This window comes from Phaethon aethereus (assembly GCF_964289735.1).
Source record: "Phaethon aethereus genome assembly, chromosome: 1".
Taxonomy (NCBI): Eukaryota; Metazoa; Chordata; class Aves; order Phaethontiformes; family Phaethontidae; genus Phaethon; species Phaethon aethereus.
The window spans coordinates 194,984,253-195,012,039 of NC_138575.1; the positions used below are offsets into that span (position 1 = coordinate 194,984,253).

Sequence of the window (27,787 nt, forward strand, 5' to 3'; positions counted from 1 at the left end):
GCGCCACTCGCCGGGCGGTGCGGCCCCTCTTGGTGGCGCGCGGTGAGGCGCTCGCTTCCGCGTCGCTGTCGCTGCACGATAGGGCGCCGCCCCGCGTCGCTGCCCCCCGCCGGCTGCGGGCTATGGCGCTGCCGCCTGCTCTGCCCGAAGCCGCGGCGGTGCTGGTGGCCCTGGCCGTCCTCCTCCTTGTCCTGGTGAGAGCCGCGCCGCGGTCACCGGGGACCCGGGGGTCTCCAGGGCGTCTGCAGGGCGGGGGCGGTACGTGGGGCCGCCCTGTCCCCGCCGCCGCTGAATGGAGCAGGGGCGCTGGGCGCCCCCGGGCCTGCCGAGGGGGCTTGGCGGCCTGCAGCGGGCCCTGGCACCCGCGGAGGCGGCAGGGCTGGCCCGGGCTGGCTGGCAGCGCGGGTAGCACCTGGCTGCGTATCTGGAGTAGCTGTCAGGCCCGTGGTTGTACGCGGCTTTATGCAGGGAATGCGTTTTCACAAGACGTGGGGTGAAAAGCTTTGCACAGGAGGTAAAAATGGAGCATTTCATCGTTTTGGTGCGTGCTGTAAAATATCCTGGTAACACGCTTTACGGTAATTACTTGGGAGTCCTGTATGACTGAAATACTGCGCAAGTTCCACACCTGGAAAGCGAAATTCTGCTGCCCGTCAACAGTACCACGTATAGTGTTCTCAAGCAAAAGTACTCGAAAAAGCAAGTTCTACAAATTTATTTTAGCCTTGCATAAATATGGCCAGAGCCAGCCTCAGTTTTGCAAGCACATATGGCTGACTGGGCATGAGTAGTGCCATTGACTTCAGTGGCTCTGCGCAGGGTCAGAGGCAGTGCCAGCTTGGGTGGTAGTGATTACTTGGGGAAGAGGCAGTGGGACTTGGACCACAACTTTGGAGGCTTCTGCGTGCTTTGCAATTGAAAACAACGACAAGCCAATGATGCTGACAGTGGTCAGAGTCGGTGAAATGGAGTAATCAAATGGCATGAGAACGTTTTGGTCCTGTGTGATTTGGTCAGTGGGTGAAGTGCTGCACCGCTGACCCACCTCATTGCTGAAAAATACTTGGTTGCCCCTTGTAACACGTTCCACAGCTAGGTAAACCTTTAATAGAATGCTCAAACATTTTTCTCATTTCTTTTTTCCTCACAGATTTGTACAATTGCTCATGTAACTGCCATAAAAATGCCAACCCTTCACCGACATGAAGAAGAGAAATTCTTTGTAAATGCTGAAGGCAGGGAAGAATCTGTACCAAGTATACATGATCCCCCCACAAGGGAACTCTCTGTTGTTGTGCCTTCATACAATGAGGAGGACCGGTGTAAGATTTTTCATATTTTGAGAAAAAATAGAAAATTTATCTTTTGTTACTGTAATAATGCAGAGGTCAGTTTATGTTAGCAGTACATTCTGGCAGGCCAGATTATGTATCTGATTTTGGACACAGTTTCCAGAAAACATTCCAAGTACATTGAATTTCAAAATTAAGACACCGTGTAACTTGGTTTCTGCTGCTAAAAATAACATGGGGCACTTGTAAGAACCCTCTTTATTTTAATGAAGTCCAGCAGAATGGCTGCTCATTGCTCCTGTAAATGCTGTAAGGCAAAAAGTAGAAAAAGACTTTTAAAATTTATTCAAGAGCTTCCCACTTTGTAAGCAACAGCAGCAGCTTCAGACAAGCAGAAAAAGGATGATCTCATTTGTTTCTGTTTGACTTTTGATGTGACCATATGTATAAGTACCTGCTACTAAAAAGTGAAGGCTTTCAGATGCGATAGAAATCGTCAAGCTCTAAAGCTGTACTTGGGATTGATGTGGTAGCACACGTTGTCATTCCTTTTCTTGATGAGTGAAAAGACTGAGCTGTTTGAGATTCCAGTAAGAGAGATACTGACACGTAAAGTATATAGGGACACAAGGTAGGCCTGGCCCTTTCTCAAGTCCAGTGCATTCCTCAGACCTGGTTCTCATATACCATATTTCAAAATGGAAAGTTAGTTCTTTAAAGGAAATGTTTTTATCCTGTCTTACATGAATGATTTTTTTCATTGTTCTTTTTGCATTCAGAAAGGACAGGACTTTGTTGACAGGACAGTTGCAGGTGCTAAGCTTGTTTATTGAAGTTAGTGTTGTATGAATGAGACAATTTAGTCAGCTTTGCTTTGTGGTTGTTTTCAGCTTGCTTGTGCAGGTGTTTTTTGGTGCTTTTGGTGCTTTGCCTGTTATAATCTACTAACATGACCTCTACCTTTTCTGTAGTACCTCTTATGATGGATGAAGCTTTGGATTATCTAGAAAAAAGACAGGTATTTTCATTTTGCATTCAGAATTCATTATCTTTGTATTGTGTATAATAAGTCAGTGATCTATTCACTTTGTTGTTTTGGTATGCATTAAAGCAGTATTACTTAGCCACTTAGAAGTAACTCTTCTGTCTTTTGTCAGTTATTTTTAGATTGAATGCCGGAAGGTATTTTTAAATTAAGTAAAAATTTAATTTACTACTATATGATGAAAAATCTTCGTATGCGTGATATCTCTGCAAGAGAGAGATTAAGGATTAACCATACATTTAGCTTTCTAAACTAAATCCTGGTTTGTTCCAACAAGTTTTTTAAGCATCTGTTCTTAGGATTTGTTCTCTGGGTAAGAAGCCCATTGTGAAAGTTTATGGGTTTTGTTTTGTTTGGGTTTTCTTAACAGTGATGTTGTTCTGGGCTTTCATCTTTTACAACTAAATTGATTTTTCAGCTCTAGATGGTAGCTGAGGGAAACTATGACAAGCCAATGTAATGGAACAGGCATCAAATATGGCAAAATTTTTTAATTATTGCCATGTGAACAAATTCACTACATCATATTGGTACCTGTTGGCAAACATGAACGAGTTAAAAACTGCTAGAGTAAAGACTGCTGATGTTTGAAAGACCTACTGCCTACTTAAGAAATTGGATGAAATACATTATTTCTGTTTATTTTCAAGAAACAAGATCCTTCCTTCACTTATGAAGTAATAGTGGTTGATGATGGTAGCAAAGATCAAACCACAAAGGTAAGAAAAAGAGGTGTCTTACCAAGTCATCAGAAGTATGGGTTTTTGTACTGCATTTGTGAATATTTTGCTTTTACATTTTGGTACTTGAAGTAGTTGACAATTAAAATTAATGTTTCTGAATGCTTTCTCTCCTTGTCCTATATGCATTGTGGATGTCACATACACACATGCATACACATACGATTTTTTTGCAAATAGTAGTACTCTTAACTGGTGGCTTTTTTTCCTTCAGCTGAGATTCTAAAAATTCTGATCTTCAACAAATTTTTTATGAAATATTTTTTATGTGCATGGTGATGTGAATATGAACTTGAGGAAGCTAGAAAGCCTTGTAAAATAGCTGATTCATACTGTGATTGACAGAACAACTGACAGGTTGTATAGCTCTTTCCCATACCCTTTATGGCATGTTCATTTAAAAATCCCAGTGCCAGTAGTAGTACTTTCAAAATAGTTCTGCATTCTTCTGCTTCAATTTTGATGTATGTCACTGGAAAGGAAGGCTCACCACCTTGGAGGTTTTTTAAAGCTGCTTGGAAGATGTTAGAATTAGCTACTAAAATAACTGCTGCTTTTTCATTTACTTCCCTTAAGCTCATCCATTAAGGATTGCTCGTATATGTTTTTTGACTGCTTTGCATTCCTTCTAGCGTCATTTCTAGCTGACCACACTATGGCCATGGGCCTTTGGACTTACAAGGCCTTGAGACAACCTTTAGAAAAAATTGGAGGAGAAAGCTTATGCTTTCTCTTCCCCACAACATGGAACAAAATGTGCACATCCCTGCAGTGGTAATGGTATTTTAGATCACTGTGAATTTTTGTTTAAAACTACAGGTAGCAGCAAGACAAGTAAGAAGTAGATAGCAACAGTAGAAGATTATTTTTCTTTGATTAACTATTGTTGGTATAAAAGTTCTGTAACAGTATGATATAAATTACCTTAGTATTGAGTTTTTTGGACTTGGGTGAATGGGGTGTAGAATTGCTTGGGGGAATATCCTGTTCTTATTGAACATGACTAGCTTCTTCAGTCTTCTTGTGTTGACTGTGAACTCATTTTTATTTTCCCAGACTCCAGCAAACACTGGCAATGTATTTGTGCCGACTGAAGTGCTTATAGCTCTATGCTATTAATTTTTTTTTTAAAAGGGTGAGCAAATGTAAACTTCTACCTTGATTCCTATTTTTGTTTTATGCTGGTTTTTTGTGTGTCTATCAGGTTGCAATGAAGTACTGCAAGAAATACGGAAGTGACAAAGTGCGAGTGCTTTCTTTGGTAAAAAATCGAGGGAAAGGAGGAGCAGTCAGGATGGTAATTGATACTTTCATCTCCTTCTCTGTCTGAACTACCTGTGCCCAAGTATGCAGAAGATAGAGCTGTGCTGATTGACATTTTGGATTCAATACCTTAAGAAAATTATTACCAGAAAACTGAGTACAGGTTTAAAATAAATAAATAAATATTTTAAATAAAGACATTTAGGCCAAAACTTTCCAAAATAAGCTCATTTTAGATCTTGGAAACAGTATTTTCTTGCCAAGAGGATCAATAACAAATAATTTTTTTTATATGAGAATTCAAAAGGAAAAAAAAAGTTAGACTTGAGTTTCATGTTCCTGTTAGTTCCACTTAGAAATATGCTTGCATTTTAAAAAAACAACCAAAAGGGGAAAAAAACCAAAACAAAACAACTTTACAGATTAAAGTAAAGCTTTTGTAGACAAAATACAGCTAAATTTGCAAACATTGCTTTCCAGGTCATAGTTGTGGTTTTAAAAATGGCTTGTGAGCAAACACTGTCATCCAGCAGTCTGTGTTTACTGAAGCACACTGCTATCACCCACACTTCATAGTAGAACCAGCACAATTTATGCTTTCACATATTAATTTACAGATAAATATTACCATAAAATCATCATGTTCTAAAAATAAAATAGCTGTTGCACATTTAGAAGGAATGTTTTTTTTTTCCCTAAGATGAATGGCACCTTTTATGTAAAAGAGTGGTATCATTTATGGGTTATGACTGTCTGTATCTGTATTTTAAGCTCTATCTTTAATATGTCAATTTAATTTTTGTATGATACATGAATAACTATAGCAAATGGAGAAAACACTAAATTAGAAAGTGTGGAGGGATGTAATTTTTAAGTTACTCAAAGAGAAGGAGAATGATTTTATGTGTGATATAGTTTTGCATTGCAGAGTATAGAGTGGGTGTCTATACTACTACTTCCTTTTCAGGTTTTTCCAAAGTCACACATACGTGATTATGACAGTATGTTTGGCAAACCTGCTGCTACTTGTTTTCCTGTCTGGACCCCTTCAAAAATTGTCAAATACCTCTCACCAATATGGCAAAACAAGCTGTAACACCTGGTGCATCACAAATGTTTTGCAGCAATACTGTGACTTAAGACTTAAATTTTTCAAAACTAATTCAAGATTATCTCTTGAATTCTCATGAAACAGTGTTAGGAAAAAAATAGCACTGCATCCTCCTTTCCATAGCTCAGATGACAAAGAAAAGCTATCCAGTGCAGTGGCAGCTGCTAGTGACTGCTTCTTTGTGCTCCCCTGTATAGCTGACTATAGCAACTTGCTGTCTCTCACTATTTTGTTTTGTAAAGCTTTTAGTTTGCAAGCTTCTCTGGAGAGGGATTGTTAACCTTTCATATTCATGCATTGTCTGTCACTGTAGGGCACTACTCAGTGTGTGAAGTCTCTGGATGTTACTACAATATAAATAGAGAAATTGTTGTTAGCTGCAGAACGTTAAGACTCACCTGTTGTGTTGGATCTTTGAGATACCACTGTTCTAGTTACTACATTAGGTTTTTGCAGTGTCTTGCAGCTAGCTTATGACAAATACTGATTTCAAAGGTGTTGACTTTTATTGACTATTTTGATTGCAGGGTGTCTTTAGTTCTCGGGGCAAAAAAATTCTTATGGCTGATGCAGATGGAGCTACAAAATTTGCAGATATTGAAAAAGTAGAAGAAGGTCTAAAAAATCTTCAGCCATGTCCTGTGAGTATAAATTCCCAAATTTTTAGTTTAATATACATGCATACATATTGATTTTTATAATTCTCTTCAACTTCAGTTCTTTGAGATCCAGTTGAAGATCTAGGTGTAAGTCTGAAAACCTAGGTGTAAGCTTAGAAGCTGCAAGAATGGGCTGTCAGGAGGTAGCTTTGAGAGTTCTTACCTCCTTTGCGTTCACTGTGCCTATTTCAATGCAGTACATAATGTTCTATTTACCATTCCTCCTTTGAAGTTATTCTACTCTGAATAAATACCATGTGTTGTCTACTCAGTTAAAAAACAATTTTTCCTTTGTTAACTGCTTTGTACTTTCTTTTTATGTGATGTCATCCTGTATACTTTTAAGGATGCATCTTAATTTCACCCTATTTTATAGAGGTTCTCTTTTCTCAGAGCTGTTAGTTTAATGACAGTATTTGCCAGAACTTTTATTGTAAATACAGATTCAAAAACCTGTGGAACAAGAGCTCCTCCCTGGATAGTCATTCTCTTTTGGGTGCTTGACTTGAAAGAACGGAGGTTTATTTTCTGCTTAAATGCAGAACAGTGAGGTACTTAGAGCTAGTTTCCCAAAGTACCGGAAGCAATGTGCAGCCTTCCAGCGGGAGCTGCAAGGGATGCGCCCATGAGAAGGGTCACAGTCTGCGAGTGCAGGGCCACAAGTGCGGGAGCCACCGGGCGGTGGTGTTTCCCTGACCCTCGCTGCTACCGAGGTGGCAGCAGCTATCTCTCAAATATAGCAGATTTGAGAGACCTTGTGTGAGAAGTAGTAGCATGAGAATAATTTTAAATCTTCTGTTTTGATCACCACTTTCAATTTAATTTGAGATTAAAACAGCAAACAGGAAGAGCTGGAAGCCACTGTGCAGCGGGACAGCTATGACTTAGTCACCATCACAGAAGCATGCTGGGATGACTCACATGACTGGAGTGCTGCAATAGGTGGCTATAAGCTCTTCAGAAGAGATAGACAAGGAAGGAGAGGCGATGGGGTGGCTCTGTATGTTAGGGAGTGTTTTGATTGTGTCAAACCCAACGATTGTGATGACAAAGTCGAATGCTTATGGGTAAGGGTGAAGGGGAAAGCAAAGAAGGCAGATATCCTGCAGGGTGTCCTGAGCACCCAACCAGGATGAAGAGGCAGATGAAGCATTCTACAAGTGACTGGCAGAAGTCTCGCAATCGCTAGCCCTTGTTCTTGTAGGGGACTTCAACTTACCAGACATCTGCTGGAAGTATAACACAGCAGAGAGGAAACAGTCTAGGAGATTCCTGGAGTGTGTGGAAGATAACTTCCTGACACAGCTGGTAAGTGAGCCCACCAGGGGAGGTGCCACGCTTGACCTGCTGTTTACAAACAGAGAAGGACTGGTGGGAGATGTGGTGGTTGGAGGCTGTCTTGGGCTTAGTGACCGTGACATGATAGAATTCTCAATTCTGAGTGAAGTAAGGAGAGGGGTCAGCAAAACCACTACCATGGACTTCCGGAGGGCAGACTTCAGCCTGTTCAGGTCACTGGTTGAGAGAGTCCCTTGGGAGACCATCCTGAAGGGCAAAAGGGTCCAGGAAAGCTGGACATTCTTCAGGAGGAAATCTTAAAGGCACAGGAGCAGACAGTTCCCATGTGCCGTAAAAAGAGCTGGCGGGGAAGACAACCGGCCTGGCTGAACAGGAAGCTTTTGCTGGGGCTCAGGGAAAAAAGTTTATCCCCTTTGGAAGAAGGGGCAGGCAACTCAAAAAGAGTGCAAGGATCTCGTTAGGTCATGCAGAGAGAAAATTAGAAAGGCAAAAGCTCAGCTAGAACTGAGTTTGGCCATGGTCGTAAGGGACAACAAAAAAATGTTTTTACAAATATATTAACAACAAAAAGAGAGCCAAGGAGAATCTCCATCCCTTACCGGATGGGGGGGGAACATTGTCACCAAGGATGAGGACAAGGCTGAGGTACTTAATGCCTTCTTTGCCCCAGTCTTTAATAGCCAGAACAAGTATCCCCAGGGTATTCAGCCCCCTGAGCTGGAAGACAGATAGAGAGCAGAATAAACTCCCCATAATCCAGGAGGAAGCAGTTAAAGTCCTGCTAAGCCACCTGGATACCCACAAGTCTATGGGGCCTGATGGGATCCACCCGAGACCACTGAGGAAGCTGGCGGAGGAGTTTGCCAAGCCACTCTCCATCATTTATCAGCAGCCGTGGTTAACAGAGGAGGTCCCAGACAACTGAAGGCTTGCCAGTGCGATGCCCGTCTCCAAGAAGGGCCAGAAAGAGGATCCCGGGAACTACAGACCTGTCAGCCTGACCTTGGGGAAGATTATGGAGATGTTCATCTTGAGGGCAGTCACAGGGCATGTTCAGGACAACCAAGGGACCAGGCCCAGCTAGCATGGGTTCATGAAAGTCCCTGACCAACTTGACCAACCCGATCTCCTTCTGTGACCACATGACCCACCTAGTGGATGAGGGAAAGGCTGTGGATGTTGTCTACCTGGACATTAGTAAAGACTTTGACAGCATCTCCCACAGCATTCTTATGGAGAAACTGGCGGCTTGTGGCTTGGACGGGTGTACTCTTCGCCGGGTAAAGAACTGGCTGAACAGTTGAGCCCAGGGAGTTGTGGTGAATGGACTTAAACCCAGCTGGTGGCTGGCCACAAGCAGTGTTCCCCAGGGCTTGGGGAACAGGGTTTTGGGGCCGGTCTTGTTTAATATCTTTATTGATGATATGGATGAGGGGATCGAGTGCTCCCTCAGTAAGTTTGCAGATGACACCAAGCTGGGTGGGAGTGTTGATCTGCTGGAGGGTAGGAGGGCTCTGCAGAGGGATCTGGACAGGCTGGATTGATGGGCAGAGGTCAACTGTATGAGGTTTAATACGGCCAAGTGCCAGGTCCTGCACTTGGATCACAACAACCTCATGCAACGCTACAGGCTTGGGGAGGAGTGGCTGGAGAGCCTGCCCAGCAGAAAAGGACCTGGGGGTGCTGGTTGACAGCTGGCTGAATAGAGCCGGCAGCGTGCCCAGGTGGCCTAGGCGGCCAACAGCATCCTGGCCTGTATCAGGAATAGTGTGGCCAGCAGGAGTAGGGAAGTGATTGTACCCCTGTACTCAGCACTAGTGAGGCTGCACCTGGAATACTGTGTTCAGTTTTGGGCCCCTCCCTACAAGAAGGATGCTGAGGTGCTGGAGCATGTCCAGAGAAGGGCAGTGAAGCTGGTGAGGTGTCTGGAGCACAAGTCTTCTGAGGAGCAGCTGAGGGAACTGGGGTTGTTCCGTCTGGAGAAGAGGAGGCTGAAGGGAGACCTTATGGCTCTCTACAACTACCTGAAAGGGGGTTGTGGTGAGGTAGCTGTTGGTCTTTTCTCCCAAGTAACTAGCGACAGAACGAGAGGAAATGGCTTCAAGTTGCCCCAGGGACGCTTTAGACTGGATATTAGGAACGATTTCTTTTCTGAGTGGTCAAGCATTGGAACAGGCTGCCCAGAGAGGTGTTAGAGTCGCCATCACTGGAAGTGTTCAAAAAACATGCAGATGTGGCACTTAGGGACATGGTTTAGTGGGCATGGTGGCGTTGGCTTGATGGTTGGACTTGATGATCTTAAAGGTCTTTTCCAACCTTAATGATTCTGTGATTATAGTTTTGGCTGGCACCATGGCATTTTGTTTGTTGGATGGTATATTAGTGAAACTACTTTATTCTGTTATCCTTTCCACAGTGCAATGTTTAGGAAAAACGTACATTATATCATTAAGTGCCTAGGAACGCTGAATGCGTGTCTGTGCTCTCTAACAGATTTACTGTACACATACCTCAGAGGAACAATGGAAGCTAAACCAGACCTGAATAAATTACAGTAATTTGTATGCACCATATGCAAAATGTAGTAAACTTTAGATGATCTATTAATTATAGAAAAGGCTGATTTTTAAGCTCAGACTCTATCAGTCAAAAGAGTGCAGCTATAGGAAGCAGAAAAATATACTGCTTTAAAGTTTTTATTTTACAGTTCTCAACAGATCCCACTAATCCAGAAAATGTTAGTTTTAAGTAATAACTCTTTAATTTGTATTCCTATGCAGAACCAGATGGCTATTTCCTGTGGTTCTAGAGCTCATCTTGAGAAGGAATCAATAGCAAAGGTTTGTTCCCTTTTCTGCTGTGTACTAATACTTAAATACTTCTATTACTTGATTCTGCTCCACAGATTTTACAATTAAATAATAAATATTTGTAAAAGAATGGAAGCTAAAAAAAAGGAAGACCTTGTAGCTTAAGTGTAGTATATGCTCCACCATACAAAGCCCCCTGTACTGGGGCTGGAGTGGAAGGCAACTGATGCATTCATCTTTATTGATTCTCTTCCAGAGCAAGAGCTTGATCTGCAGATCTGGAGTCCTCTTTAAAATGAATTAGGGATAATTAGTGGCAAACTCTTAGAAGAGTATCTCAATTCATGAGAAAGTGCTGTGATTTTTCTGTGTTATTCCTAGTAAAATTTTTGAGTTTTGAATACACAGACAGTACTGTTCTGTGTGTGGCTCTTGTGGGATAAACAGTGATGCATAGGCACACAGTCTTATCTTGCATCTGGTTTTCTGACGTCTTGGCAGACAGTAGTTGACAAAGCACAGGCATGGAACTTGTATTGCAACAGACGCATTGCTGGACTAATTTTTTCAGCATCGCTGGATGTGCTCATCATGTTGAATGTTCTCAAGAGTAAGCTTTGTTTATACTGAGGTTTAATACTTGAAATGATTCTAAAATATATATACAACTACTAAAATAGTTACAGAAGTCCAAAAGAAGTTACAGTGGTAATGTTCAGCCCTTGGTAGATCTTTAATTTTTTCTTCTGGTTTATCAGGTAGTATTGGAGCAGTTCACTGGAAAGAGTTCTTGTAAATACTGCTGCATGCATGTTAGCATCCTCACACAGAAAAAAAAACAAATCCAAACGCTTCATCATTATCAGAAATTAGGACAGATCTTTGGAATGGTACTTGCATGCTTGTAGCACAGAATATGCCATTTGCAGTTATTTGTTAGCTGTGCAGCCGGTGTATCCTGGAAAAGTTGCTACTGCATGGAGACCATGTAGCTGATAAATTTGAGCCCAGAAAAAATGCTTCATTGCGTGGTCAGGTGCTGAATATAAATAAACTTTCTTCAGTGCCTTCATATTTTTTTTCATCTTTGAAGGCCTTACTACATGAGAGAGAGGCATTAGAACAGGACTTCGTGTCTTAATGCAAAGTACAATATTTAGGATAAGTGTGTCCATCCTTTGCTTTCTGTTTCTCCCCATATTTCTGACTTTCTGATAAGGGATTCGCCAAGTGGTTAGGTAGCACTGCTTTGTTTGAAATCTGTAGCCCATTTCATCACCCAGCTGTCCCTAGACTGGGAAGGAAGGACTGCCTTTACCACATTGGAAAGAGGCTGTTGTGTAATGCAATAGATATTTTAAAAATTACAGAACAATCTTTGAGAAGTTGGGATTTCTCTCTGGGCTTCGTGGCATCTGAAACAGTAGAATGAAGCTGTGAGAAGCAGCTGTATGGGATTTTTTAAGACCAGAATTTCACCTTTAAGTTCAGTCTCAAGACGTCGAGAATTCTGTTCTGCCTCCAGAATTGTTAATGTACTTTAATGAATTCCTAGTATGACATGCATAAATAGTCCTGGGAGTGATAACCATAGCCCAGGAACTACTCTTTGTGAAGTAAGTGCAGTTTCACTGGCTGACAGTCATGCAGCCTCTTAGAGTTTCCCTTCTGGGACTAGTAGCCTTGTGTTCTTGGTCACAAAGTGGTTCACCTTCACCAAAAGAGCCAAAGAATCCACACCAGATTCACCATTAACCTAGGGCTAGAGCACTTTTCTGAAAGGCACAAGCTATGGATTTGAATTTCCTTAAGCCAAAGGCTATTACATAATAGGCTGAGCATCTTTCCATTTTTCAAATAAGGATGAAATTATTAGGTTTAAAGGCATCTCTTATCACCCAGAGATGCTTACCAAGGTAAATTGTTGGTTCCTAAAGATTTTGCATGGTATTTGGCTTGCAGGCTTAGATACAATCACCTAAATTGAGCTTAAGACCAGCAGTGAGTTCAGAAGGATTTGTGTTGTGTCTGTTTGTGGATCAGAGTTCTAGTTGTTCAGGAGCTGCCTTGAATAAAAGACTAGGCGACACCTCTGCAAACCCTGAGTCCAGCTCTGGACTCAATGGACAAACTAACGAATATGATTATTATATCAAGAACAAAAGTGTAACCAAAGAGTAGTCTGGGGGAATGTTTACCAGGAACATAAAATACATTTGTGAAAGCAAAAGAACAAAAGAGGTGTCTGTGTAACATTGCTGGAAATATGAAATATTATCTCGCACAGCAGCTGTTACTTTAGTCCGGTTTTCACCTGGTCCATCATAAACTGCAAAAAAGTGCATTCTCTAATTGCATTCCCGTAAGTGCCTTAACATGGTGTGTGCAAGCTCCAGAGATCATGTAGTCTTGAATGAAAGAAGTGGGTGGCAAACAACAAGAGATGCTCCCATTTGGGCTTTTTTATAATATAAAACTTTTTTTTACATTTCTGTGTCAGAGTAGCAGCTGGAACCTGTTTAGTTTATGATGGGTGTTCTTAAGAATGGCAGTCTTTATGCAGTCCTGCTGGCTTATTCTCCTTTGTTTGTCCTGGCAACTTTTGAATATGTTGGACCTGTTCAACCAATTTTTAGGAGAACAAGAGGACTAGACAGAGGGAAAAAATAGTTTGTAAGTGTCCAGTGGTATAGGGCATGTAGCATGCCATCCGCCTCGTCCTTCACTCTTCTTTTCTTGGGGGATTTCAGAGAGAAGTATGCAGAAGATACTATGGCTTTCCCACTCATTAACCGAAATCCAGGTGCAGGTTCCTGCTCTACTTAATAAGGCACTATCCAGAATGAAAAGCTACTCTGAATTAGGGAAAGCAGAAAAAGGAACTTGGACTTATCATATCCTAAGCCAGCATCCTAAGCATGCGCTTGACTGGCAAGTCTTTTCAGCTGTAATTTTGTTTCACTGTAACAATTGAAAAGTTCTGGTTTTATTCCAGTGCAAAACAAAAACAGTTTACAAACTTTGAAAGCTATCATGAAACAGGATTATTGTCTTGTAAGCTTGGTCTGTTCAAACACTTCACTCATCATTTAAATGAACCCATCTAACTTCCTGCCTTTTGTCCACAGCGCTCTTACTTTCGAACTCTTCTTATGTATGGGTTCCACTTCCTTGTGTGGTTTCTCTGTGTCAAAGAGATCAGGGACACTCAGTGCGGATTTAAACTTCTAACCAGAGAAGCTGCCTTGCGGACTTTCTCAACTCTTCATATAGAACGCTGGTAAATTCTTTTTTTTTGTTTTGGTTTGGGTTTTTTTCCCCTAATTGAACATGGTTTTGCAAAAGTAGTTTCAGTATTGCAGCCACTATGAACCATGTGATGGCTCTGTTTAAATCCTAGCTGCTCAGTTTAACCAACTGTAGTATCCCTTGCATGGAAATTTGGATTTCTTGTTATGCTAAAATACCCTGGTAATTGCAAGGAATTCTATTTTATTATTAAGATATACTTTAGGAAATAGTTGAGTGTTTAATTTTATTCTTCTCTTGATAGGGAGAAGGGGAACAGATGGACTTACTAAGTTGTGATTTTAAAATAGCATCCAATGTAAACTGCAAGAAGGAATTTAAGGCTACATTGCTGAGATTTTGGGTGGCAATAATTGACTCCTTGACTCCTTGCAAGTCCATTTTACTTTGGCATGTGGTTTAGAAAGAGTTCTGTAATACTCAGAAGTAGGACATTTTAGTTTTGCCTTGTCAGAGCAACTGGTAATTGATTAGGAGTGAGGAGCAAGTAAAAAGAAAATCCCAAGAACTCTTCTCTCTTCATCTCTGAAACAAATCCCAAACAATTTTCAGCTGTGTTGTAATCCACTGCCTATTTCTGAGAGTCCTCTCTTCTTTTACAGATATGAGCCATGCAAGCAGAATAAAAAATTGAGGGAAGCTCTTATTATGATAAGGAAAGTTAAGAGTTATTAATCCTATCCAAAACTTTTATCAGTCTATTTTTATTCATTACAACCTCACAATTCAGTGCTGCTTAACCAAAACATTTTACCTAAAATCCATATCTGGTAAGATGTTTGTAATTGCTGAAGGCTCGAAGTGAAGGGAAATGCCTGCTCTTTGCTTATTTCATTGCTGGAATATTTCATGAGAGGATTACTGATAGATCTCATTAATTTAAGACAGTAAAAAATGATGCATAGTTTTTTAATTACTTTAGAGCTCTTTTTCATTATAATTTAGCTAGATCAGTTCCCTTATGAGAGCGATACAGTCGTGACTACTGTTAGGGGACCGAAACACTGTTTCCGCACAAATACAATAATTTATGTAAATTTCCACACCACAACTGTTGCTAAAAAGAATGGCTTAATTAAGTATAATCAAATCTTTTCAAACTACTGTCTTCATCCAAGAAAACCTCTCATGGGCTACTGCTCACTAACAGGGAACAGAATTACTGAACAGTGTTCCCATACAAAAATGTGTGTAATCCCACAGTCCAATTCCAGTACATCTAGTTTTATGTTGAGCTTTGGCAGTGATAGTTGAGCTATATTGCTCCTCAAATGGGACTGCGAAGGTAGTATTTGAGTGCACAAATCTGGTGTGGAATGTAGAGCTTCTGTTGAATTGAATCTGGAATTGTGAGCAGTCAGCGTTTGGAATATCACTTTCCTAACTGAGTGGCTCGCTTATTGCCTGAAAGAAAACTGTAGCTGAGGCAGAAGTATGATTTGTGCTGCTACCTCCAAAACCAAACTTGATCTATAAAGTTCTGTAAATTTCATGTACAGGAATTTTCTAAATACACAGTTAAACATGTATGCGTAGCCCAGAAATGCACATCTCTGAAGAAGAAATGCTGAAAGAAATGAATGAGCATCATCAGTTTAATCTGTAAAAATGCAATCTTCAATCTTGTTCTGTTGCAAACAGCAGATTTTGAATCTAATTTTATGTTTTGGGCAGACATATTATGTAAAGTGTTCACCTTAACAAACTTTTTTCTGCCACTCAGATTCTCTAGCAACAAAGGAATGAAAGAGTAAAAATAATTGTGCTATACATTATTACTTGTACTCCATTATCCAGGAATAGAGGCAGTGGAAAAGGGATATTGCTTACTTATTTTATAGTGATTATGTTGCTGGTGTGGAAGACACCAGATCTTCAAGTCTCAGTGTGCTAATTCATTGTACTTTTATGTACTGCTATAAAATTAGCCTTGTATTCTTGCTCGTTTATTTACAGTAATCCATCAACTAACCCCCTAAGTATTTTTCTATTTATCTGAAATTTACTGGTTAGTGATGAAGAATGTTTGTTTTGTTAGTCAAATTATTTCAATAAACAGCTCTTCAGATACTTCCAAGTCACAAATTTGCGTAAAACAACAATAGGGTTTTCTTACTTGGTTTAGTTTTCTGCCAAAACAGGCAATATATTGTCTGCTTTTATCCTCATCTGTCCTTCAGCAGTCTCAGTGCTTTCTTGCCTTCATTGTCGCACTTACTGGCTAATTTCAACCAAATCTGACAACAGTAGAGATTTTAGGATCGAAAACTTTGGCAAGTTTTGTGGAAACTGAAACCCTAGTAGAGGAGAGAAACTCAGATGATTGCCACTGCTGAAGAAAAAAAACTACAGTATGGACTCAAAAGTTACTTACCAGCTAGCCATTCAGCATGTGTATGGAAGATAACAGTGCACAAAACAGAATATTGTCCCTTTCGCAGTTGATATCTGTAAGATAAGGAAATAAACTGGGTGATGGGAAGATATAAGCATGTGGGGAAAGTGGGTATATTAAAGGAAGCGGTAGTCATAAGCGAAATGTCTCTGTTTTACAGACAGTTGGGGTAATTACAGTAGGAAATTGTATAGGGTCATCAAAAGTTCCTCCCATAGAACCATATATTGGATTCCTTCATATGTAATAATCTGAAATAGCCCAATAATGGAAACAACTTCTTTTAAACAAAACTGGCCCATGCTGTCTTTCTGTTGCATAGCATGTGTGTAACAAGGAAAATAAAAACTGGTTAGATGTTGTGCCATGGAGGTTCTGACATGTCATGAGTATGAAGATGTAAGAGGATGAAATAGTAGTCAGTATTGTATTTCTGCTGACTTCGAACAATGGGGAGTTCCTAACTACGTCACAGAACAACTAATTCATACTGAGACCATCAGCAGGGGGTTGCAGAGAAACCACGATCTTGATATGGGACAAGAGGCTCTGAAATCTGGGTTTATTACTGCCTCTGCATCACTGATTGGGGCCACTTGACATCTGAAGAAACTATTTGATCCTTTCTAAGTCTTAAAATCCCATTAGTGAAGTGCAACTGTGTTAGGTATTGAAAGAAGTATTCAGTTCAGTGTGGTCAGTGCTCAGATATTCTGGTAATAATGGAGAAGAGTGCTGGGGAATATTCAACAAACAAGCAGCATTTAGTAGGGTAACATCTGTCTGAGAGCGAGCACCCTAGTCATTGAGTTTGTCGAGGGCTGTCACACCAGAGCGTGTGGTGAGCTGTTGAAGAGAATTGAACACAATTCGGTTTCTGTGGAAGCCTCATCTGTCCTGTCTGCTCAAGTTTTGTCAGGCTCAGATTTTTTGAGGTACTACAGAGTAAAGTGAATTCTTAGGTGGGGACGTAATAAATATTTACACTAATACATGATATTTACCCATGATGTTAATATAAAATGACTATAAAATGTATTCTCTAATATTAAATTCCTTCCCTGAACAGTTAAGCTTATTGTTCAGTTAGAGTATAAAAACATACACACAAAGGACAGGACTTGCTTCATCGCATCTAGAGTGCATCTACTTGTCATCTGGTCTCCTTTAGACAATAGAATAAGGGACAATTTTGGGGTATAATTCATTTCATCATAATATAGATCTCTAGAATATGCCAGACGAAGTGCAGCTGACAAATGCCTGTCTCCTGCCCTTAACTATAAAGGCACTGTAGACAATTTGTACAGAAGGAGCTATCTGTGCTATAGATGACTGAAGTTCAGCAGGCTAAATTCAACTCACAGTATAGTAATATGTAGGAAAAGATATGTGTCAGGTTGCTGGTGCCTCAACTGCATCAAAAGGTTGAACTGTTCAGTAAATCCTGAAAGTAGTGGATTAGGGGAAAGACTACCAAACCAATTTTGTATCAAAGGCAGCTCACGTTCTGGGCTGTATAGGCAGCACCAGTTGTTTCTGTAGGCAAAGCGCCCCAAGAATCCTTCCCTTCAGGTAAAGGAAGCCAATAGTGCCTTTGCAGACAAGAGAGCACTAGGGGTGAATTAGCACTGGGCAGTAGGAGACTGCCCTGAAGTACAGGATATTGTCAATACTGCTCCAAAAGACAGAACAGTATGTATTCAAGAAATAACACAGGTTCTATATCTGTGTCTCTCACAGGCTGATAACATACCTCACTCAAAGAGAAGGTGCACAGAAAGAGCACAGTCTCTTGGAAGCTGAACATCTTACACTCTGGTAATAGATACGTCAATGGAAACAACATAGCTAACCTGCTGCTAGGTCGGACAAGCTGAAAGATTTCTGTTTCTGTACTTAAACAGCTACCAGAGACAGCAAAAATAATTACATACCGTGTTCTCAGTGTTTTGTCAGCACCACCTATAAAATGGAGCCTTGTGTTTCCATATTCACCTTTCATAGGAAAAAGAGGAGGGGAACATCAAGATCTTCTTTTAAATGGTGTTATGTGCATCCTTGACAGTTGCAATAATAGCTTAATCACAAGGAAATAACCATCTACATTAACTAATTGCTTAGACCTTCACTTTTTTCTGCTTTCATCATGCTCTTTCTATTCCAGTTGACATTGAATTGAATATTGCCTCTTTAATGTTAAAAAATACTATAAAACTGAGAGCACGTTTTTTTTCTTGCTGTGCTGAATTTGATTTATAGGTGCTTATATTTAGGAAGTCTTAAAAGCAAACTGAAATATGCAAGGAAAAAATACTGTTTTATCGTTATGGTGATAAGGATCATGTAGCACTTGTTAGAGACACCAACATATTTCCTAGAATATTTTGTTAATCTAACCCTAAAGTTTAGAAAGTGTTTGAAAATTAATAGTTACTGGAAACTGTTTCTATATTTGATACTAAGAAATCATGCTTGCATCCTAAAGTAGCTTTTTTTTGTGAGTGTTCTCATTGACTTTTTTGTTTAACTGTCCTTTGGAGAGCTGGCTGTGTATATATGAATACAAACCAAACATTCTTGAAATTTACTTTCTAAATAGCAAAGTTTTGACATTAGTTTGAAATGAGAGCAACCTTTTGAACAGAGAGCATATGCTTTGCATTTTAGGTTCTGAATCTGATTACACCACTAATCTATTTTTCAGAAATGGATGGAGCACATTTTTTAAATTAAAACTTAAAAGAAAATTAAAAGGGATATTTTAAAAACATAATAGAGACAGTTGGAGTTACTCACTTTCAGACTCCGAAAGAAGCTCTGGTTCTGCATGTACAGTCTTGACCTGAGAAATATAACTATTTATGTTAAATTTTAATGCACAGCAGGAACACTGGAAAATTAAGTGGTCTCACCGGCAGAATTTTTCTATCCTAAATTTGGTCATTGATTTTTTCGGACTACAAAAAAAATCATAAATCTTCTTCCAGCCAGAAAATGTCTTTCCCTGCTTAGGAGAAATAGATGCGGCAGCAGTTACTGTCCTACCTGGAATATTCATAAAATGCGGGGAAATTCAAAACATAGTTCAGGCTTGATTGAGATACTTTTGTAAAGTGGCAATTTATGATGATACTACACAAGTCAGCAGATCACTAATTAGATCAAATTGTTGCTATGACTTTTGTCTCTAAAAGTTGCCATGTGCACCAAACCTTGTCCACCAAAGCTATTCAGTTTCACATTTAAAACTCAAAAGCTCAATACAAAAAAATAATGTTTGTTTCTCCAGCTTGTACTGGAGAATCTAGTACTGTAATCTCTAAATGTGAGTATCTATATCAAAATTACAGAAAAATAAGCATTCATATTGCTACAAGGATTTTTTTCCACTCCTTCAGCATTGTAGACCAACATGAGCAGTGGAATGAATTGTTTTTTCCTGGTTTTGTGCATGACAAGTAGAGTTGGTTATGAATGTCTAATCAACACAAAATTATTTTGCTGTCACAACTATGTCTGTTTTGTCTTGTAAAAACTCCTGCTCCTGGCAGGAGTTTCAAAAGCCCCAATACAGCTAGAGCAGTACTGGCAGTCTAACCCTCTTGACATCCTATTTCATTCTTAGACTTCTTTGGCCATTGAAAGTTTTCTCTGCCCATTAAGAATTTGCTGTAACAACATATCGTGGATGTAGAAAAGTCCTAAATTCCAATTAAATCAGTATAACTGAAGGCCTAATTTTGATATTTGAAATACTTAATATTGGACCAGCAAAAAAAGAGTCCTAGTGCAATTTTAAAATAACAAATAATTTTGAAGGATAGATGTCTTATAAGCTGAAGTGTTTTAAGGGTTCAGTTTAATGTTCAACTGAATTTTAGCCAGCATCATCTTAAGTTGTAACTTAACCAAAAGTACTCCGTAGCATAACACAGCCATGTGGAGGAGTTTTTCTCTTTCTGCATTTTACACTTCATGTTTGTGTTAATTAACACATAATGGAGCCACTATTAGAAATAGATGGGGAAATTGTTCGCGCCATATATTTTTGGGTGTCTAACTTTGGGTGCTTAGATTGGAGCCTGAATTCATTGAGGCTGGAGCCAAACTTAGGTATTCTGAGCTGCATGCCCCCTCCCCAGAGGGGAGGACTTTCGCTCTCTGCAGCAGGATTCAGTGAAGTACATGGTGTGAGTAATTCCCTGCTATTTCTAACATTGGTTCTGTTAGATGTTAACTAGGCACAAATGGCTTCATGTCAAAACACATGTATTGCACTCACCAACTCATCCACTGGTGTTGCTTTGATCTCCTCTAGGGTAGGCTCCAGCTAACATACCCACGCTTAAATCCTTACTATGGGAACTTCTGTATAGTTCTTCTGTACCATCTGGATCTGGTGGTATGCAGTATGGGGGTAATGCGATCAGTGTATTGAATACACTGTGATCTATATTCCCCGATTAACTATTCTAGTATGTGTATGAGGTATGCTGAAAAGTGGTAGGGAACAGGGCCACAGAAAAGGTATCTTAGAAGTATACAACAGAACTCATTCTCCTTTCACCTTTGAATAGCTTTTTATTTTAATTTCAGGATATGTTCACTGTTACACAAATGGCAACCACATGTAACAATATTAGTGTTCAACCTGATTAATTCCTGTGCTTTTAATCTTTTACTTTGAGCGCTTTAGTTCACCAAGCTATTTAATGTTGTTGTACTGTGATGTATATGCTGACATTCCAGTAATCAGTTGTCCATAGGAATTGTTGCAAATAACTATTAGTTCACTAAGCTAGTACTTTATGTAGTAATATTTTTAGAGCAGCTCATATAGTATAATTCATCAGACGATTATTCTGTGTCTCTTAAGATTTTTAGTCAGTTAAGTAGTATTACCAAATTAGATTTAGTCTTAATACACATGACTCATAAACATGCAAAGGTGAATACATGGGGGTTTTGGCTTACAAATGTAAAATGTCAGCAAAAAATTAAATAGTACAACTTCAGTAGAAGAGACCATGACATAATTAATAAAATAATATTCAAACCTCATTTAAAGAAAACAGTGAAATGGCAAGGCTGCTTGGAGCAGATTCAGTTCACTGAGGTGAAAAAGAACCCAAACATTTATTCCTGTAACTTTTTTTGTGACAATTAAAAGGCCTGTGTCCTACTTAAAATCCGATTTACAAAGTGGTTCTAAATTCTCTAGACGCAATAACTGTAGTCTCTGTACATAACCTTTGTTTATGCTGCCCTTGCATGTTTTAGTGCTGTCCAGAGTGATATCAACAGCTCTCCTGTAACGTACACGTACAGTGCGAGTTCAGGTTCATGCATGTTTGGTAATGATTTCACCAGCAAGCCAGCGTGCTGTGGTCTGCACTTCAATGGGAACCTACACATATGTGTCATACCTAAGTGCACATTTCAAAGCGGACTTCTGTTGTTGCATTCATTAACAGTTTTGCAGAAGGGTACTGCACTGCTTAAAAGGAGAGGGTGGCTTGAAGTAGAAGGAAATAACATCTGAAGTTGACTAGCAACCTGCTGAAATACGTCTTTTTGCCTGCTCTGGATCACCTGTCTGTCCATTTCTGCCCTTTCTGTAGTGTTGAATGGGATTACCAATGACTTGAATTCAAGCAAACATTGAAGCATGAACGAATAATGTTATTTTTTTATTGCATACATTTTCTTCAGTGGCAAAAGATTTTATTTTTCATTTCAAAAGAAAATTTTCTTGGACTTAGCAATGAGGATTTAAGGAGATTCTAAACTTATGAAGTTATCGAGAGAAGGTGTGGACTAGTGTTGAATTGTGCTTGACTGCCTCGCAGCTGCATTTTCAAGACGTATGTAAGCTGGCTTGGAACATCTGTTCCATTGACTTCAAACTGGAAACCTTACCAACAGCTTGGCTAAAACATTTCCTTAAGTTAGTTTCTTAACCTTCAAGGTCTAGTTCCCTGGAAAAAAAACACTGTATTTGAACATGTGTTGAATCTAGTACAAATCAGATGTGGATGGCCATTGACAGGTTTTTTTCAATACGGACTAGTATTTTTTAAAAGCCTTTTATTGGGAGGGTGCTGTTTAGCTTAAATTCCAATTACTAGAACTCATTTAAGGAACAAAAACTGGCATTTGAAGACTACAAAGAGGGAGGAAAAAAAAGGACCCAGGAATCAATAAATCTAAGAAATTTAACCAAAATCACTAGAATCTTCATAATTGTGATTTGCATTCACCCTTGTCAATAGTAGCTGCTGGTAGTTTCATATGCTAGTTTCTACATGAGCATTACAAGCTGTAGTTGCCAGAACACTTTTCTAATACCAAAAGTTTCTGTGTCTCAGATCCAGAAGGCCCACCTGAGCATGCAGTTGCAAGAATGAAACACACAAACAATTCTCTATGCAGAGAACTGAGAGGATTAAAGTGTATTTTGGACAAAACTGACAGGGAGGGGCAGCTGACTTAAGAGTAGGATCACTTCCCCAATTTAGTTTGCTGCACAACCTGCAAACAGTTGTGCCAGCAAAAAAGACAGGTCTGTCAAGAGGGCTTTTCTGTTGTACATTGCGTGGTCACCAGGTAAAGTACAACTGTTGTTCAGTTTCTGTTACGGACAGTAACATAAATCATTTCTCACTTCAATGCTGCTGCCTTTATTCTTGACTTACAAAGTGCAAGGAGAAGCCATCAGATCAGCGTAAAGCCACAGCAGGTAGCTGTCCCCTTTGATGAAACTACGAGGGATGTAGATTGACACTGCGTGTTTGACTGGTTGGTCTTCAAAATTGTTTAAATGATGATTGTGGCAGAATGAAAAGTTAGCAGTGGTCTCAACATGGCAGGACCTATAACCTTCCAAAACAGAACGCAGTGAAGTATTGTTGTCTGTATATTGGCTATGTTCTGAGCTGTTCAGTCGGGGAAATTAATTTCCCTTTCATGTGCATCTGACCTGTAGAGCACTGATATCAACTTCATAACTGAACACCAACCTCCTTAAATAAGGCTAAGGATTTAATTAACAGTGCCACCATCTTTCTTCTGAAAATAAGTGTGACTGTATTTGCTACTTCTGTTGTTCTTCAGGGCGTTTGATGTGGAACTTCTTTATATAGCTCAGCACTTGAGAATACCTATAGCAGAAGTTGCTGTCAACTGGACTGAAATTGAAGGTAAGGAAATTGTTTATATTCTTGTAAGATTCCTTACATGTCAATCCAGAATAAAATACCTGAGGGTCTTCACATATTTTACACAGTTTTGATAACACACAGCTTGCTTTCCATACAAATTTTGAATTTCATGTCCTTGCCAGCCTTCTGCCATGGCATGGTACAAGAAGAGTAGGTGAAGGGGTAGCAAAGGAGAGAAACTCTGCAGTCCCACTGGAGGCAAAAGCAGGTAGTTACACTGCTAGGACAAAGCACTGCTTTGGCCCACCCCCTTGCTGTAATGTGTTAATAAAAACATTGCAATTGTAAAACACTCTGCAGGAATTCTGACCATCATTGTTTATTGATTCAACTCCATTTCACTGTGTCTCGCCTTCCAAAATTCTCAGCCCACCTATTAGGGCCTCCTCTAGGGCACCCTCTCTTCTTTATGATGGGATGTTCTTTCTGACCTGTAGGGAGGTCTCTCTTACTAGAAAGTATAGCTCCATACATAGTTCTTCATAGCAAAGCCAGCTTAAGAGGTACTGCTTGCTTCTGCTTACTTCCTCCCTCCCATCAAACGCAGTTCCTTCTTTTTTTCCCTTTCATGGTTTTTTTGTTTTTTTTAACCTGAATCTCTTCTTCTTAACCCCTGAACAACAGAAAGTATAATGAACTGCAGTGATGAAGGGTGCAAGCAGAGAACATCCTAAGCCAACTTTACTAGAAAATAAATGTTTTCTTTCCATGCAGTTCCACATGTATATTGCACCTAACACAAATGTTAGCAGAGATGGAAGGGGGCTTGGTTTCATAGTGGGGGTTTCTTACCTTGCCTGAAGATTGGCATGGTCATATTATTGCTGTAAGACAATGTGGTGGTCCTCTTCTCCAAGGTCTCTAAGAAGTCATTTGCTTAGTTATTGGTATTCAGGTTCCTGTTTACTTGAACAAAATCTTGTCACAGAGAAGACTATGCGTCTTGTGACATACATGGAATTACTGTGCTGCTTGCAAACTAGAATCTCCCACCTATGGTATAATGTAATTACTGTAAAGCAATAACTTTTGTAATATGCATTTTTATTAACGTTAACGTCTAGGTTGTGGGGCTGAATGTGCTGAGAATGCAGCGGTTCATGACTACTTAAATGCGTGTCTTGCCAATGCTCATTTTTTCTAACAACATCCCTCTGATTTTCTTCTTCATTAATCACAGGTTCTAAGTTAGTTCCCTTTTGGAGCTGGCTGCAGATGGGCAGGGATCTTCTTTTTATACGACTGCGATATATGACTGGTGCCTGGCAGCTTGAAACAAGAAAATGTAATTAGGGTATTTACATTTTCCAAATATATTATTATACTTAATAGAACATGAGAACAGTTTCAATCAAGTGAAGTGGTGATGAAAGCTGAGGTAATTCTTCATTGCTCCTGTTGTATGTTTCATTTTTGCAGCATGTATGTGTTTTATAAGATTGTCAGCAGGAAATTTGTACAATATTTTGAAAAGAGAAAGCGTTTACAAAAAGATTTCTTATCTGGTGTCGTGGTTTAGCCCCGGCCGGCAACTAAGCACCACACAGCCGCTCGCTCACTCCCCCTCCCCCAGTGGGACGGGGGAGAGAATTGGAAAAAAACTCGTGGGTTGAGATAAAAACAGTTTAATAGGACAGAAAGAGAGGGAAAAAAAAAAAACCAACAATGATAATACCAACAAAGGAATGTACAAGAACGAGTGATGCCCAATACAGCAATTGCTCACCACCAGGCGATTGACAGCCCGTCCCCAAGCAGCAATTTCCACCCCCCCGGCCAACTCCAGTTTATGTACTGGGCATGACGTCGTATGGTAGGGAATATCTCTTTGGCCAGCCTGGGTGAGCTGTCCCGGCTGTGTCCCCTCCCAGCTTCCTGTGCACCCCCAGCCTTCTTGCTAGCAGACCAGCACGAGAAGCTGGACTGTCCTTGACTACTTAGCAACAACCCAAAACATCAGCACGTTATCAACAGTTTCTCATCCCAAATCCAATACACAGTCTCACACTAGCTTCTGTGAAGAAAACCAGCTCTATCCTGGCTGAAACCAGGACATCTGGTAATCAGGTTTTTATTTTATTAAATAGTAGCTTTAACATGTCTTATAAATTCACTCAAATATATCTGCTTTTGTCTCATCATACATTTGGAATTTCCTTACACATTAAAAAGAGGAACTCCATTCAACATTATGCAATATCATGCTGTGAATGACCATAGCCATTTGTTTCTGTAGTATCTGGAAATATATGGCCATATTGCAACTTGGAATTATCAATCATGGTTCATGCTGATGCATGTTTAGATTCAATGTTATGGGAAACATTAACGAGTTTTATTGAGTTATAACAGTAATGTTCGTAAGGCTTTTCTAAGAGCTTTCAGTAGTCTCTTGACATTCCAAATGTTTTTGTCTCAAGCTGCAATAGCTTGTCTGAGATGAAACTGCAGATCATCTCCAGACTGTAAAAGGTCTAAGAGAAAGCACATTTCATGTTAAAATGTTGTCTTTTATAAATATGTTTTGTTCATATGAATTAATACTGCATGCTCAAGGCTAGGAGTCCTTGGCATCTACATATCTGCAGTGAAAAGGGTATTAAAAGCTAATTCAGAGCATACAAAAATGAGACCCAGTGTACACTGGGGGCCTGTGCATTAGCAATGCCGATTTGAAGTTCTCATCCTTCAAATGAGATCAGAGAGGGAGGTCTTGAGTCTTTCTTAGTAATGTCATACTCTGTTGCAGTACACAAGTTTCAATAGTGCTTTCAAAACAGTTGTGGATTGCCAACAAACTAAGCCAGTCTTTCTTTTGGAAACGTGTACAAATTTGAACAGATTTAAAGAATGAACAGTATATGGTTGTACTTCAGCATATGATTTCACTGGTGATTTTTCTTATTCCTTCTGCAATACTGACTTGAGTTTTGCTCCTTTTAGGGTTACCTCAGCTTTCTATAAATTGAAGTGTTGGAATAAATTCTCAAAAAGTATCTTCAGTTTGATGTTTCAGGATTTATTCTCTTGCCTAATCCATATACATCTCTGTCACTTCTGCAGAATCACATGACTCCTCACTGTCCTTGCTAGAATAAAATACCAGCTTCTCAGTTTCTGTAAAGTGAATTTCCCTGATCAAACCTGGACAATGATAGCTCTGCCTATAATTAATTAAAGTTGACAACCACTTCTCAAAAGCAGATTCCTAAAATTTTCCTCATGTCTTACCTTAAAATTGATCTTATTTGAATTTTTTACCAAAATAGTTCACCTTTTTCAAATTATGATGCTTAGGTCATGCATTATTTTATGCACTATAAGTAAACATCTGGTGAGATCTTCTTTAAAAAAAATCTGCTTTTGAATTGGATGCCAAAGTTTGGAAGGGGGGTGCACTAAATTTAGGATTATTTATTTTAAAAATAATTTTCTACAAAGTTTTTTTCAAAACTTTACAGATAAACTCTCCAGTAACTCTGTCCTTATTAAGCCGTCTCCTTTAGCAACTGTGTATATGTCAGTCCAACAAAATACTTGATATCTTCCACCTCAGAGATGCAGAAGTAAGGCTAGATTTACCATCTTTGAGCTTTGTAGGGTTGGATGCTAGAACTTGTTGGCTTTCAGTGGATTTGAGCCATGGATAAAGGTCACTACACATCTTCATAGTCCAGAGTCTGCTCTCTGTCTCTGAGATTGATAGACATGGCACTGGTCACATCTGTATGCTTACGTCTCCCTTCTCAGCTGCCTTTCAAAGCTAGCGTGCTATATCTGAACTCTCTCCACTGTGCCCAAAAATATTTTGAGAGCAGGGATAGGCAGCTGTGGGACACCTGGCACAGTGTAGTTTACTTGTATAGGTGTAGCCTGACACATTCCATTGCAGTGGGGATAAAAGCTGAGCTGAGATGAAAAAAAAACAAAAGGAGTAAACTGGGACAGAAGAAGAACAGGAAGAAATAGAAAAGAGACTTGATCTGGGGCTGAGACTGAAAGCCAGAGGGTGAAGTGGAAGTTGGAAAGTATTGAGACTGCATGAGGAATGGGGGTGGAACAGCAATGGACTCTGCAAAGACACTGGAACAAGGCAATGGGGAAGGAGGCAGATCAGTTAAGGATGGAAAAAAGGAAATGTTGCTAATGAGGCAAGGGGAAGCTGAAGGGGCTCAGTAAGCCAAAGATCTCCACAAGAATAGGGTTAGGACAGAAATTGTCTAAAACGAGTTAGGTCTAAGGATATAGTGATATTCAGAGTCTGGTCTGGAACCCAGGGCCCCTTTTTCAGTGTTTCTCGGTCATTATTTAACCTCTGCAAAATCCTTTGGCAAATCATAGCTCATCTTCTTTCTGTGCTGGTCCATAAAGAGAGTAACTGGCTACCAGTATTAGTTATTCTTCCAGCCCTGGTCACTGAAACCTGCAGTAGATCTACAGGCTCCAATTCTGAACTGCATGAAGGAGGAATGGAATCTTTCACAAGGATGTGGAAGATTATGTAGACCAAATTTTAATGAAGGCTCACTTTTCAGAGTTAGAAAACCAGGTATGAGGAACACAGGAAACAAAAGTATCCTTTCTGACTTGTTCCTACATTGTGTAGTTGTGCTATGAGAGGAGATACTTGCTTATGTGAGG

The 27,787-nt window shown here is 39.8% G+C and overlaps 1 protein-coding gene across 1 annotated transcript; it reads left to right on the forward strand.

Annotated features, from left to right (window-relative positions):
• Positions 1 to 122: 122 nt before the first annotated feature.
• Positions 123 to 25,113, forward strand: ALG5 (ALG5 dolichyl-phosphate beta-glucosyltransferase; the record flags this gene model as incomplete). Its single annotated transcript, XM_082013901.1, has 10 exons — positions 123 to 194; positions 1,151 to 1,322; positions 2,264 to 2,310; positions 2,988 to 3,056; positions 4,282 to 4,374; positions 5,979 to 6,092; positions 10,190 to 10,249; positions 13,348 to 13,499; positions 23,040 to 23,125; positions 24,327 to 25,113. 10 exons carry the CDS (start codon positions 123 to 125, stop codon positions 24,437 to 24,439), a joined length of 978 nt encoding a protein of 325 aa, XP_081870027.1. The 3' UTR covers positions 24,440 to 25,113.
• Positions 25,114 to 27,787: the final 2,674 nt, after the last annotated feature.